Below are 15,108 nucleotides of genomic sequence, written 5' to 3'. Positions count from 1 at the left end.
ACCAATAGATATATTTTTATTGAGATAGATAAAATTAAATCTATAGCCTAGTTAACAAGTAATTTATTATTTTTCAACCGGTACCGCTTTTAAAACCGACAGTAGGATTTCTAGACGTATACATCCATTTTCGACAAACGCGATTATTGTTAAGTTTCAAAGCGCAAAAGAGACGGATTTCTACCTTGTTACCACCAGATATATTCTAATTGGCATAGATAAAATATGTTTCTTATTTATACTTAAATTTACTATGCCATGTATTTCATTTCAAGATCTGTGGCTTTAAAGGGAGTTGAGAAAGTACAAGGTTTATTATCCTTCGTTAAACATTTCTGAAGTTATGCCCCATGTACAACTTGTTATTGCAGAATGATTATTACAACTTGACTGCAACAAAAGTGTTATTACATCATGAGGCGTCCGGCGCATTCTATTCTACCTTAAAATTTATATCCCGACGAACGTCCGAGCAAGCATACATTTGCGCCATTAATAAAATAACATTAGCATGACCAAAACAAATACCTGGACGTTTGACAACAAGAATGAAGCCATTATAAAAATTATTTCGATTTCAACACGATCTGAATATGTATTTGTGTTAGTTTACTTTGTAGCTTAAGAAAAATTTCACTATTGTTTTTTGTAAAAATAATCATTTTTTGTAGTGTTTTGTTGTTATTGCTTTGTTGTTTTTTTTTTTTGGTTGGGTGATGTTTGTCGTATTCAATATCTCCAAGTTATTCTACTCACATTTCGTGACAAGCTCTAGACGATATATCACTGCCAGGTGCACATACCTCTGCCAATCGTCAACCTCAACAACCGCCCCCATTGAGCACATAGTGCAAATATCTACATTTGTACGGAATTACATGAGAACCGCCCGAATATTCCTCTGCATCCGAACTCTATAATGAGGAGTCTTAATGTACGCGAATGAGACCACGTGACTTATAGAGGACAGGGAAGCTCCTGCCTAGGCTGCGCAAGTTCGCGTTATAGTCTGAAGCTACGCTGGTCGCATATGACATAATACCCGTTTTCCCACGTGTTAGAATTGTTAACTCTTTCAGTGCTGGAACCGAATTTTGAAGGCCTTTGCAAACAGTTTGGATCCAGATGAGACGCCACAGTTCGTGGCGTCTTATCAGGATCCAAACTGTTTGCTATTCTGATAGTATTCTTTGAAGAAAAATCGAAGAAAGTGATAATTTTAGAAATTAAGCAGACGACAGATTAGCAGATGACAAATTTCCCAGCATGCAAAGGGATAATTGTTTCTTACTTTCAGGTTGCTCCTTCCTGGACTGGAACGGTGACGTCCACAATACCTTCAACGATGGCCCGAGCGCTCGACGTCAGAGACGTAACGTTACGATGGCGGATGACGCGCTGACGTCAGAGAACGTCACGCAGTACGCCAACGTCAGCACGACGTCGGTGCCTAAACCGCAGTGGTGGCATGACCTGTACAGTGACAAATACTACGGCTCAAAACAGTACCTGGAGCGAAAACTGTTCACAGACAATCCGGACAAAGGTAAGCGATACATTCTTATGTGTATTTCATGGTTCATGGCAGCACAGGCTAATCAGTGACGTCACTTCCGCTGTTATAATGTTTATCGTTTAAAGGATGTTTCTTCTTATCCAGTTAAGGTGGAACATTGTCATCCATGCTTAGCCGGTGTGGATTTCACAGGCTGATATGGGACGACAGCTTGCGTAAATGCATTAAGACCCATTTTCCTAGAGAGCGGCTTACATAGAATTAGTGCTTGTGTTCTTCATATGACACTAATTAGTTACAACCGCTGCTGTGGCAATCTAATTAAGTATTGCATGTAAACAGAACATAATTTAGTTAATAGTAGCTGTTATTAAAATATATGAGTTGTCTTGTTATTGGAAAATTTGTGGAATTGATGGAATGTAACCCAATGTACACAACACTCTGTCGAAATGCATCTTTTTTGTTTGGCATTTTACTCAGAATAACCAACGGTAATGCTATTAATAATATTTCCAACGTCAATATCGGAGCCTTATTTTGGTTACACTGCCATTTCGCAAAAAATGGTCCTCTAAGAAACATATGTAATATAAAATATTTAATTTGCAAACTAAAGGGAACTTTTCACGTTTTGGTTCATTGATAAAATTTAAGAACATGTTTCAGAATCGCAAATTTTCTATGTATGTATGTTATTAAAAATGAGAAAACAGTTATACTGAACATTAATCATGCTCTAAAATATAATCCATTATATGCATCTTTTGAGATTTCTAAACCTGAAAATTATAAACGCGTTGCTTTGCAACGCGAAACGATTAAATAATTTAAAGATTCTTGTTTTTACTGGAGCTTTTTTGATCCAATGTTTACCTTTATCAATATAAAACAATGAATGACACACTTCAATAAATGCCAAAATCTGCGAAAAGGTCTCTTTAAAATCAAGATTTAAAAAAGGCGTTCATAAATAACATATATATACATATGGTTATCGCACACCAACGTCATGCAACGGTACTTTTCAAGGTGCTGAACCAATTTTAAATTCATGTAGCGGACGAGGTAATGGATATATAGAGTTGACACATCGCGTCTTCATCGCGAAGCTTGTGTTACTAAATACAAGCGTTTGTTGGACGTTATCAATCTCGGAGGGTATCAAATAAAATTGTAAATTACTTACATCCTCATTTAAATGAATGTAAATATAATGTTGCTTAGTAGTGCTTAGAAAAACTCATTCTCGAAATGAATCATATATTCTTTGATCTTATTGATTAAAGTAACGATCGTTTCCAATGACACACAAAAACATCAACCCCGTATATGTCTTTTTAAAGATATGTTTTGTTCTGAGAACACTGGGCATAATGCATGTTCGTAAATTGTAGTCCCAGATAAGCCTGTGCAGTCCGCATAGGCTAATCAGGGACGACACTTTCCGCCTTAATTGGATATTTGCTAAGAAGAGACTTCATTTAAACGAAAAATGTCATGAAGTGGAAAGTGTTGTCCCTGATAAGCCTGTGCGAACTGCACAGGCTAATCTGGGATGACAATTTACGCACAAGCATTATGCCCAGTTTCATCAGAACGCGTGTTATTAGTGATATTGAAAATATTCCTTTCTTATTGATGATACGAAAGCTACCGTATTGAACACAATTATGAGTGCCGAAATAATAGTCTCAAATTAATACCAGTTCCGTTATCGTTTGTATCTAACCACTTTACTGGAACTACATGCATGACATCCCATGACACGTTTATATGTTACCACTTTATTCAAACTATTTGCATGACATCACTTGACAATTTTGTCTTTAACCAATTTACTGGAATTGTTCGCAGGACATAAATGACAGCTTTATTTAGAAACCCTGCTGCAATTTATTCACTGTGCACGGAGAGATTCCGTAATGGACAGCACCGTGTACCTGTTTTAATTACGATAGGCGTACCATAATACGTAGCACTTTTCAACTCGAGGTCGCAACGGTATTACGGAAATGCCCGAGTTATGTAACTCGAGGTCACAACGGAAATGCCTGAGTTATGTATACGTAACACTTTTTAACTCGAGGTCGCAACGGTATTACGGAAATGCCCGAGTTATGTATACGGAACACTTTTTTAAATCGAGATCGCAACGGCATTACGGAAATGCCCGAGTTATGTATACGTAACACTTTTTGACTCGAGGTCGCAACGGTATTACGGAAATGCTCGAGTTATGTATACGAAACACTTTTTACCTCGAGATCGCAACGGCATTACGGAAATGCCCGAGTTATGTATACGTAACACTTTTTAACTCGAGGTCGCAACGGCATTACTGAAATGCCCGAGTTATGTATACGTAACACTTTTTAACTCGAGGTCGCAACGGCATTAAGGAAATGCACGAGTAATCCAAGTCCCCGAGCTACTAAGGTTTCCATAACGCTGAAAAGATGTTATTGAAATGCACAGTACTATTACAGAAATTAAAAGAGTCCGACTAAATACTTTGAATTTTCTACAACTTTGTATTGCCTGTCGATAAAAGTCCATGAAGGTGAACTCCTGGTAAAACAGTAACGCCGAAAAAAATGCATCGTGAGTCATACGATTCGAATATTTTACTGCGTTTTGATACGGGACAAATAAGCTCGCTTAGCAACAATATTTAGAATGGATGTATTATTCTTAAATAAAATGCTCACATAGCTTACTGGCAGACATAATTTTGGGGACCAGTCGCTCCAGGGTCAATGTCGCTGTAACTAAAATAGTTACAAATTTTCGATCATTTCTTTGGCTTTAATATATGAGCCGCGCTCAGGCATGTGCGTAAAGTGTCGTCCCTGATTAGCATGTGCAGTCCGCCTAGGATAATCGGGGACGAAACTTTCCGCTTTTATGACATTTTTCGTTTAAATGAAGCCTCTTCTTAACAAAAATCCAATTTCGGCGGGAAGAGTCGCCCTTGATTAGCCTGTGCGGACTGGGCCTACACTTTACGCACATGCGTTATGACCAGTTTTCTCAGAACGCGGCTCAATTGTTTTCAGAGCCGACCATATGTTTCAACAACAATACTCTGCACAACAAGGGCGTGACCCTGGGGCGTTTCGTGTGCCCCATGGCGAACCAGTCGGACACGTTCGTGCACTGTTGTGGAAAGAGCAAGGAACAGCAGTGCTGCTCGCAGAAGAAAGAGCACGCAGATGAAACGGAAAGCATCACCGACGAACTGGTGTAAGTAGAGAAAGAGCTGATGTAACATAAGAAGGTAGAGAACTTGCTGATGTAGCATAAGAATGTAGAGAACTAGTTGATGTAGCATGAAAAGATAGAGAACTAGCTGATGTAACATAAGAGGTAGAGAACTGGCTGATGTAACATACGAAGGTAGAGAACTAGCTGATGTACAATGTAACATAAAAAGGTAGAAAACTATCTGATGTAACATAAGAAGGCGGATAACTAGCTGATATAGCGTTGTTAGGTAGATAACTAGCTGATATAACATAAGAAGGTAGAGAACTTGCTGATGTAGCATAATAAGGTAGAGAACTAGCTGATGTAGCATAATAAGGTAGAGAACTAGCTGATAAGTAAGAAGGCAGAAAACTAGCTGATGTAACATAAAAATGATAATGTTCTACATTAAGAAAGAGCTTTTTGACGTAAAGATAAAGGCGATGATGAAAGTAAAGACATGGCTGGTGTAAGTAGAGCAATAGTTGGTTAAATTTATGAAGAGATAGTGTACCGGTACGTAGAGAAAGAGTGGATAAAGTAGAAAACAAGCAAATTCGTTAAATTGATACCCCACGCCAAAATAACTTTGTTTATGGAACGGTGCAAACCCATGATATACAATAGAATCATAAAGTGTAGAGTAATATTTAAAAGGTAGTACTGAAGTGTAGGGTTATTGTTTTAATGAATTGCAATTCTCCTCAATGATATCTACACACCCATGAAGTTTCATGTTAAAATCGTGTAGCGTATCTGAGATATATCATTGAACAGTTACATCATACAAAAACAAGAAAGGGATATAACTCTTAGTTAAGAAAGTGCAGACTTATGGTTTTTGTGCATGGCACTTCTTTCCATTGCTTTATAAACACCCAAGAAGTTTCATGTTGAAATGGTATATCATATGGAGTCAGTAAAATAATAGTTTGTGTCAGTGAACAGTCAGTTGGTGTCAGTGTACAATGAGTTGGTGTAAGTAGAGAGAGTGAGTTGGTGTAAGTGCAAAAACAATTGGTGTCAGCTCAGAAATTATTGGTTTGAGTAGAAAAAAGGTGTTTGTTAATGCAAAAACAGTTGGTGTAGGAGACGAAAGAGTTTGTGTAAGTAAGTAGAGAGTCTGTGAAACAGTCGGACTCGTTTTTCCACTGTTGTGGAAAGAGTACGGAACAGCAGTGCTGCTTGCAGAAAGTGCACGCCAAAGAAACTGATAGCATCACCGACGACCTGGTGTAACTTGCGAAGGAGCTTAACATAAGAAGGATATTGTCTAAGTTAAGGATAAAGGCGGTGTTGAAAGTAAAGAATAGCTGGCTGTTAGTAGAGAAAGAGCTGATGTAACATAAGAAGTGGATTGTTTACGTTAAGAAAGTGAGAATAGAGGCAATGTTGCAAGTGCTGAAGTAGCCATAACTTTGCCATATATTGATGGATTAAAATAACTTGAAAAAAAGTAAACCATCATAAGACGACGCATAGAATGTAACTATTGACTCCCTGTTTCAAACGTCAAGGTCACCCTTTAATGTCAAACGTCAAATTTTGACTTAAAGCAGATTGTTGTTTTTACAAGTTTAGTTGGTACATAAGCGGATTTCAGGGGCATCCGTGCTGTATGTGCACATGTCTTGTGTTATTTTAATCTGTGTGAATATAAAAGGCAATGGCTGGGCAACTTCTGAGAGGGAGATCCCAATGCCGTCCGCATCTGTATCCGCTACTGATTCTAAAGGGACCAGTTCAAGAATTTGCGCATTTAAAACTGTTTGGACAAATTATCGTATTATTATTAGTATTATTATCATTATTATTATAATCATTACTAATAATAATACTTTAATAATAATAATAATAATAATAATAATAATAATAATAATAGTAGTAGTAGTAGTAGTAGTAGTAGTAGTAGTAGTAGTAGTAGTAGTAGTAGTAGTAGTAGTAGTAGTAGTAGTAGTAGTAGTAGTAGTTGTAGTAGTAGTAGCAGTAGTAGTAGTAGTAGTATCATTATTATTATTATAATTATTATTATTATTATTATTATTATTATATTTATTATTATTATTATTATTATTATTATAAAAATAATTATTATTATTATTATAATTTTTATTTTTATTATTATTTTTATTACTATTACGAATATCAATATCATTGATATTCTTCAAAAATGAAGATTTTTTAAATGCCATGGGGACGTTATGATAAGCACAATACAACACGTTCTTCAACTTTATGCCCGTTATACATGCTGTAAAAATTGATACTTTGGATAACGTGGAAACCTATTTATGGGAGAATCTATAAACTATACCGATAGGCACTTCTACCTCAATCTTTACTTAAACTTTACTTAAACTGTAAAGTGATGTTTACGTAACTTTTTGCCCTAATCACTGAAACCCGGATATTACAAGAACAAAAAAGCTTGCATTTGTCAGTCTGTCCAGCAGCTTGCCTGCTCACTTTCAAACGTCCGTCCGTATGTTCATTTTGATATGTATGTCGCCAAATGTCTGATTTTTTTAGGGAAGGTGTGATTGTGGTATGCAAGACTTTCCTTTCTTACATCCCTGTGATATAGAGAATAATAGGTTGGTGACGTGGATGGAGAATGGTTATCTGGCAAGTCGGAGAATTCGGCTCACCGGATAAGATCCCCCGACGAGCCAGATAACCATTCTCCATCCACGTCACCAATACATGTCACATTTATTTCTTTTTATTTTATGCTTTTTTTTCACCGTTTATTTACACTTTAAAAGAGTTTAACTGGAGAGTTTCGCTGGAATAATGACGTCATTTCATCAAGACAATGACGTCATGTCACAGTAAAACAGAGCGAGTGACGGATATTCGAGGTCACATGGTCATCTAGCCTAATACTAGTATCTTGTGGGATATTAGGTTACCTGGTTATCGGGCTGAATTAAAAGCATGTGACAGGATAAATAATGTTCTATTGGACAAACACCACGCTATAGTATAAAAATATGAGTCGCTATCTATGAACACTGGGCTTGATGCATTTGCGTGTAAAGTGTAATCCCAGACTAGTCTGTGCAGTCCCCACGGGCCAATCAGGGACGACACATTCCACTTTTATGAAAATTATAGTTTAAAGGAAGCCTCTTCTAACCGAAAATCTAGTCTGGACGTACAGTGTCGTCCCTGATTAGCCTATGCGGACTGCACAGGCTAATCAGGGTCGACACTTCACGTCCACGCATTAGCCCAGTTTTCGTATTGCACAGCTCATATATACTTTTCCATTGTGATTGTTCTATGTCTAACTTGATCGTATATCTCCGGAAAGTGGTCGTCAAGTTTTTTACGAACGCGGCTTATTTATTTGCAGAACGGGTCTGAGTGTGGCCGCAGCGTTTGTGATCGCCCTGACGTTCTGTATGATCATTTACTGCTGCTGCGGCCAGCGCCGACCGGAAATACACGACGGAATCAAACTGATGTGGGTCCGTCGCTCCTTCGGCAAGGAACGTAAGTGCTCGGCAAGGAACGTAAGTGCTCAACAAGGAACGTGACTGCTCGGCAATGAACGTAAGTGCTCGGCAAGGAACGTTATTGCTCGGCAAAGAACGTAGGTGCTCGGCAATGAACGTAAGTGCTCGGCAAGGAACGTAAGTGCGCGCATAGTTGTTCGCAACTTGTAAGGTCATCCGTTACGCAACGTATTCATCAATGTAAGAGCTGTTAATAACGGTTTATGGGATAATTTTTACATACGAGGCAGAATCTAGAATAGTTGTTGGTCGGTATTAACCGGCCTTGTGTTTCAAGTCAGTCTCTAGGCGCCAATCCAGTCTAAACGGAAAGTGTCGTCTCTGATAAGCTTGTGCAGACTGCACATGCTTATCTGAAACGACACGTTACGCACGTGCATTAAGGCTTTAGCCCGGATTTCCCGGAAAGCGACGAATATTATCACTCTCGTTCGCAGTAAACCGCCTGGAGCAGCCCGCTTACCAAGATCACATGACGGTGGTCAACAGCATTACGGGATTACGCGAGAGTCGCGGCCCCAGCCGGCAGGGTAGTCGCGGCCCGAGCCGCCAGGGTAGCGTCCGCAGCAACCGAAGCCGTAGGGGCAGCTTCCAGATGTGCCCGACGGCCGACCCGACGCCCTCCGTCAGCCGGCGGCCCTCCCATGAGCCAAACAGCGCCGCGGCGCCGGCTGGAGGCCACCGCAACAGTGCGAAACATAGAGGTATACGCACAAGCAGTGTACAACAGTGTTATACGCACAAAAATGTGTGAAACATAAAGGTAAACGCATACACGCGTGTGAAACATACAGGTTTTTGCACACAAATTGTGAAACAAACAGTTATACACACATGAGTGGAACATACACAAAACGTTAAACATACAGGTTTATGCAAACGTAACAGGCATACATACAGCAATACAGTCGTATAAGTACAGTGTGAAATATACAGTTATACCCACACAACAGTATGAACCAAAGACATAAAATCACACAACAATGTGAGCCATACATTTGTACACAATCAACAGTGTAAAACATAGTTATACACATAAAACTGTGTGCAACGCACAGTTATTCCCACACAACATTGTAAACATAGAGTATTACCCACAAACAGTGTGAAACATACAATTTTACTTACACACTGGTGTGAAACATACAGCATGACACACACAATAGTGTGAAACATACAGAAATACCCACACAGCAGTGTAAAACATGCGGTTTTCTAATATTTAACACTGTAAAACACATAGGTATACGCACACAATACTGTAATCATATTAACTTATATACCATAGTGTAAAAACACACAACCTGAACCATAAACATAGCATACATTTAAGGAATCAAAACATTTACCATGCTCATACGATTCCATCTGGTGCATTTCATCTCTACTATTACTAGTGAAGCTGTCCATATGGCAAGGCTTGGTTAGTCTTGTTTTTTAACGGAAGTACCTTTGTTTGATAAAATGTATTAACAGGACCAGTTACTGTAAAATTTGTATTATTTGTGGGACATTATTTTTTGTTGATTTGGAGGATTGAACAATCCACGAATTCAACACAAACATCACCATCGCAAACTCCTCATTCTATTCAAAAATAAGAAATCCACAAAATAACATCCACGAAATTTTATGCTTGGAATATCAATCAGTATTTTTATTGTTAAGCAATTCTATTTTGTTCGATTCCTCCGATCATGCGATCCTCCAATCGTTCGTTGCAAAGGGATTAAATGCTCATTTTAACTACTACTTCTTTCACCGGACTGTACGTTACGCAGGGTGAAAATTGTGCCTCGTTCTTGAAAAAGCGGGCTTAATGTACGTTTGAAAAGTGTCGCCACAGATTAGCCTGTGTAGTTCGCACAGGCTAATCAGGGACGACAATTTCCACTTCTATATAATTTTTGTTCAAGGGAAGTCTCTTCTATACAAAAATCTAGTTTAGGCGGCAGTGTGGTCATTGATTAGCCAGTGCGAACTGCGCAGGCTAATCTGGGACGACACTTTACGCACTTGCATTTAGCCTGGTCTTCCCAGAACCAGGCTCAATTGTTTGTTTTCACTCTCGTTTTTACAGAACTAGTTTTGTGCCGCTGTATTTACTGGCGTCTATTGTTGTATTTTCCAGCGTCTATTAATATTTTTTCCAGCGACTATTGATGTGTTTTGCAAGCGTCTATTGATGCGTTTTTTCTAAGAGTCTAATGATTGGTTTTGCAAGCGACTATTGATCAGTTTTCCGAGCGTCTATTGTTGTGTTTGCAGCGTCTATTGACCGCCATCATCTGGGCTCGGACCTGCCAAACGCCGACGTGGTTATCACTGTGACAACACCGTCTGACGAACACGGACCCACCGCTCCACTGCTCAAGACCGTCCAACAGACAGGTGGGATGTTAAACCTTGCCAGGGTCCACTGCGCAAAATATCTTAGTTTTATCTTACAATAATTTTGCTGGTTCAGAAAACAAGAGCCTTTTTAAAACAAGAAATCCGTCGGGGACGGGCGATGCTCCCCAAAGGTTTTTTGTCACAATATTGCACTTTATATTCAGATAAAAGGAAACGCCTTGAGGGGCATAACTTTGGACAAAATAATACAATGGATGGTTTAGCAACTTAAAAATTTCAAAGGGCCATAACTCTCTAAATAAATCATCTAGCCATAACCCACAAATAACATGCGCGTCTCCTTAAGGTAGTTAAGCTTCCCATAAAGCTTCATTGAATTCCAGTCAGTAGTTGGGGAGAAATAGCCCGGACAAGAATTGCACTATTTGTACAGTTTATAGAAAATTTCAAAGGGCCATAACTCTTGGAAAAATCATCCGACCATAACCGGCTGATAGTATGCATATGTCCTCTTGGTAGTGAAGCTTCCCATAAAGTTACTTGAATTCCGGTAATTAGTTGCTGAGAAATAGCTCGGACAAGAATTGTATTATATGTACAATGGAAAATTTAAAAAGGCCATAAGTATGTGAAAATTCATCCGACCAGAACCGGCTGATAATGTGCACATCTCCTCTTGGTAGTGAAGCTTCCCATAAAGTTTCATTCAATTCCATGTCCTTAGTTGCTGAGAAATCGCCCGGACAAGGATTGCACTATATGTACAGTTAATGGAAAATTTCAAAGGGCCATAAGTCTGTGAAAAATCATCGGACAATAACTTGCTGATTATATGCACATCTCCTTTTGGTAGTGAAGCTTCCCATAAAGTTTTATTGAATTCCGGTCATTAGTTGCTGAGAAATAGCCCGAACAAGAATTGCAATATATGTACAGTTAATGGAAAATTTCAAAGGGTCATAACTCTGTGAAAAATCATCCGACCAGAACCGGCTGATAATAAGCACATGTCCTCTCGGTAGTGAAGATTCCCATACAGTTTAATTGAATACCGGTCATTAATTGCTGAGAAATAGCCCGAACAAAAAATGTGAACGGACGGACGGACACACGCACGGACAGACGAAGCGACGACTACATGCTCCCCCCCCCCCACAATTTTTTGGGGAGCATAATAAATTCAAAGTAGAAAAATAGTTATTTTTAATTCAACCAAGGAATGAAATCATGTTTGCTTAAGTTTAGTTTTTTATCTGATTCAAATACCATCCTTAATTACAGTGTATGCTTTAATTTTTAAGATGACAATTATTTTTTGAAAGCAAATATGCATCAGTTTTAATGTAATATACGTTAATACATGTATATCCTTAAGCTGCATAATTGCTTTTAATATTCAAATCGAACTTAAGTTTATTTGTGTCTTGTTCTGATAAAACTGGGCTTTATTCATGTGCATAAAGTGTCGTCCCAGATTAGCCTGTGCAGTCCGCACAGGCTAATCAGGGACGACACTTTCCGCCTAAACTTGATTTTCGGTAAGGAGGGACTTCTTTGAAACTAAAAATACCATTTAAGCGGAAAGTGTCGTCCCTGATTAGCCTGTGCGGACTGCACAGGCTAATCTGGGACGACACTTTACGCACATGAATTAAGCCCAGTTTTCTCAGAACAAGACACATTTAAATTGACCATTAAATTGTAGACTTTCATACCATAATGAGCCGCTTTCTGGGAAAAGTGGACTTTATGCGTGTGCGTCAAGTGTCATCCCGGATTAACTTGTGCAGTCCGCTTATCGGGGACGACACTTTCCGTTTTTATGGATTGTTTGTGTTTATTTAAAGGTAGTTTCTTCTAAACGAATACTTTATTTAGGCCGAAAGTGCCGTCAATGATCCCTGATTAGCCTGTTTGGAGTTCACAAGCTAATCAGGGAGGACACTTTACGCATATGCACTAAGCCCCGATTTCCAAGAGCGAGGCTCAACATTATTAAAATTGACCTCCGCCTTTTTGTAAATTGTCAAACCATAGTTACTAATGAGCTTGCATGTATCCTGCGTTGTGTTTCAGGTGCTGAGCATATATGAGAGCCGGAAGCATGCGCTAAGGTGTGACATTGATTACAATACTGTGACTACTATACGGACTCGCTCGAACAATTCGAAGCTGGCATGGCTATTTTTTTTTTTTGCACAGACTCCCATTCGGAGAAAGAGACAGACTAGTTCGTCTCAAGCGGAAGCTTTCATTTGCAGTATTTCACATTCTCCGTCGGCCACACAGAACTGTCAGTCAACGGGGAAGTTTGGGAATGATTTAATCCCAGTTGTTGTTTCAAAACAAAACTGCGAATGGGTCATCATGAATCATACAAATGTTTTAGTGAGAGGGAGAGAGAGAGAGAGAGAGAGAGAGAGAGAGAGAGAGAGAGAGAGAGACAGAGAGAGACAGAGAGAGAGACAGAGAGACAGATGAGAGAGCGGAGAGAGAGACAGATATAGGAGAGAGAGAGAGATAGCGCGCCGTCCCGCTCCTACGCCTCGCATCGCTATAGCGATTCCCGCTCTCCTCGCTCAGACTCTCTCCCTCTCGCGCTCGCGCTCTCGCCGTCTCTCTCGCGCTCTCCTCTCTCTCGCTCTCTCTCTCTCTCTCTCTCTCCTCTCTCTCTCTCTCTCTCGCTCTCTCTCTCTCGCTCTCATTCGTACCTCTCGAGAGATAGAGAACCGAGAGAGAGCGACCAGAGAGAATAGAGACCGATACACGAGAGAGACAGAAGAGAACACAGAGATACTAGAGAGGATGAGAGATCCTACTCGCTCTCTCTCCCTCTCCTCTCTCTGAGCTAATCTCTCTCTCTATCTCTCTCGCCTCTCTCTCTCGAGAGCGAGATAGAGACGATAGCGAGAGAGACAGACATAGAGAGATAGCGACAATAGAGGGACAAGATACAGCAGATAGAAGCAGATAGAAGATAGAGCTAGCTGATAGAGATATCGCAGACTATCGAGAGAGAGAGAGAGAGAGAGATAGAAGGGGGGTGAAGAGAACTTAATTCAGCTGGTATTTAATGAGCCGCGTCATGCGAAATGGGTCTTATGCCACATGCGGTCAGCGTAGCTCCAGTGTAGTGTTATCGTTGTCTGGTCGGGAGCTGCACCATGCACTACTTTATTGCTGACAGGGCCGTTCCTGTTTGGTATTCAGCCATGCTAGCTGCATTTGTCATAAGATTGAGTTTCACATTACGCGGAACTTAAAGGAGAGATTTTTATCTTTGAAGGCATTTGATGCTGGTGAATATTTGTTCTCCTTTAATGAGAAAATTGTAGGTTGTATCAATGTTTAAATACTTATCTAAGTGGTAAAGGGTAAAGTGGTAAAGGGTTAAATACGTATCTTAGTGGCAAAGGGTTGAATACGTATCTAAGTGGTAGATGGTTAAAATCGTATCTAAGTGTTAAAGGGTTAAATACGTATCTAAGTGGTAAAGGGTTAAATACGTATCTAAGTGGTAAAGGATTAAATACGTATCTAAGTGGCAAAGGGTTAAATACGTATCTAAGTGGCAAAGGGTTAAATACGTATCTAAGTGGTAAAGGGTTAAATACGTATCTAAGTGGTAAAGGGTTAATATGCATCTAAGTGGTAAAGGGTTAAATACGTATCTAAGTGGTAAAGGGTTAAATACGTATCTAAGTGGTAAAGGGTTAACATGTATCTAAGAGTTAAAGGGTTAAATACGTATCTAAGTGGTAAAGGGTTAAATACGTATCTAAGTGGTTAAGGGTTAAATACGTAACTAAGTCGTAAAGGGTTTGATACGTATCTAAGTGGTAAAGGGTTTAATACGTATCTAAGTGGTAAAGGGTTAAATACGTATCTAAGTGGTAAAGGGTTAAATACGTATCTAAGTGGTTAAGGGTTAAATACGTAACTAAGTGGTAAAGGGTTTAATACATATCTAAGTGGTAAAGGGTTTAATACGTATCTAAGTGGTAAAGGGTTTAATACGTAACTAAGTGGTAAAGGGTTTAATACGTAACTTAGTGGTAAAGGGTTTAATACGTAACTAAGTGGTAAAGGGTTTAATACGTATCTAAGTGGTAAAGGGTTTAATACGTAACTAAGTGGTAAAGGGTTTAATACGTATCTAAGTGGTAAAGGGTTAAATACGTATCTAAGTGGTAAAGGGTTTAATACGTATCTAAGTGGTAAAGGGTTAATATGCTGTAAAATCATATTTATTTGTCGGGATGAACTTTCGTGGTTGTTCAAACAAAGACTTGTTTAAGGACGCGTTAAACCTTGGATTTTTTATTTGGGAAAAATAGGAAATTGCGTGAGTCGTTTTCCGGTGTATTTGTTTGAAATTCGTTGATTGGTCATCACACGAAATAAACAACAATTAATGGCTCACATTTCATAATGATATTACAGTATTTATTAGAAAGAAGATGATTG

General features: G+C 39.1%; 2 protein-coding genes across 2 annotated transcripts in view; both read left to right on the top strand.

Annotated features, from left to right (window-relative positions):
- The window catches only part of LOC127849056 (uncharacterized), a 41,007-nt gene extending 36,241 nt beyond the window's left edge, over positions 1–4,766 (top strand). The window contains exons 2-3 of the mRNA XM_052381779.1: positions 1,298–1,546; positions 4,576–4,766. Of these exons, the coding sequence (XP_052237739.1) occupies positions 1,298–1,546; positions 4,576–4,766 (440 nt within the window). The remainder of the gene's footprint in view (positions 1–1,297; positions 1,547–4,575) is intronic.
- Positions 4,767–8,741: 3,975 nt separating this feature from the next.
- Positions 8,742–13,109, top strand: LOC127847280 (uncharacterized). Its single transcript, XM_052379085.1, has 3 exons — positions 8,742–8,990; positions 10,555–10,677; positions 12,718–13,109. Exons 1-3 carry the CDS (start codon positions 8,759–8,761, stop codon positions 12,732–12,734), a joined length of 372 nt encoding a protein of 123 aa, XP_052235045.1. The 5' UTR covers positions 8,742–8,758; the 3' UTR covers positions 12,735–13,109.
- The last annotated feature ends 1,999 nt before the right edge of the window (positions 13,110–15,108 follow it).

The sequence above is a fragment of the Dreissena polymorpha genome, chromosome 10 (genome assembly GCF_020536995.1).
Source record: "Dreissena polymorpha isolate Duluth1 chromosome 10, UMN_Dpol_1.0, whole genome shotgun sequence".
Taxonomy (NCBI): Eukaryota; Metazoa; Mollusca; class Bivalvia; order Myida; family Dreissenidae; genus Dreissena; species Dreissena polymorpha.
The sequence above is the reverse complement of the archived record's forward strand: the minus strand, read 5'-3'. Positions and strand labels throughout refer to the sequence as shown.

Bases quoted from the DNA above. Each gene is read 5' to 3' on its own strand.
- LOC127847280 (XM_052379085.1), top strand. From the start codon at position 8,759: ATGACGGTGGTCAACAGCATTACGGGATTACGCGAGAGTCGCGGCCCC. The intron at 8,991-10,554 runs GTATACGCACAA...TTGTGTTTGCAG, and splicing joins CAACAGTGCGAAACATAGAG to CGTCTATTGACCGCCATCAT.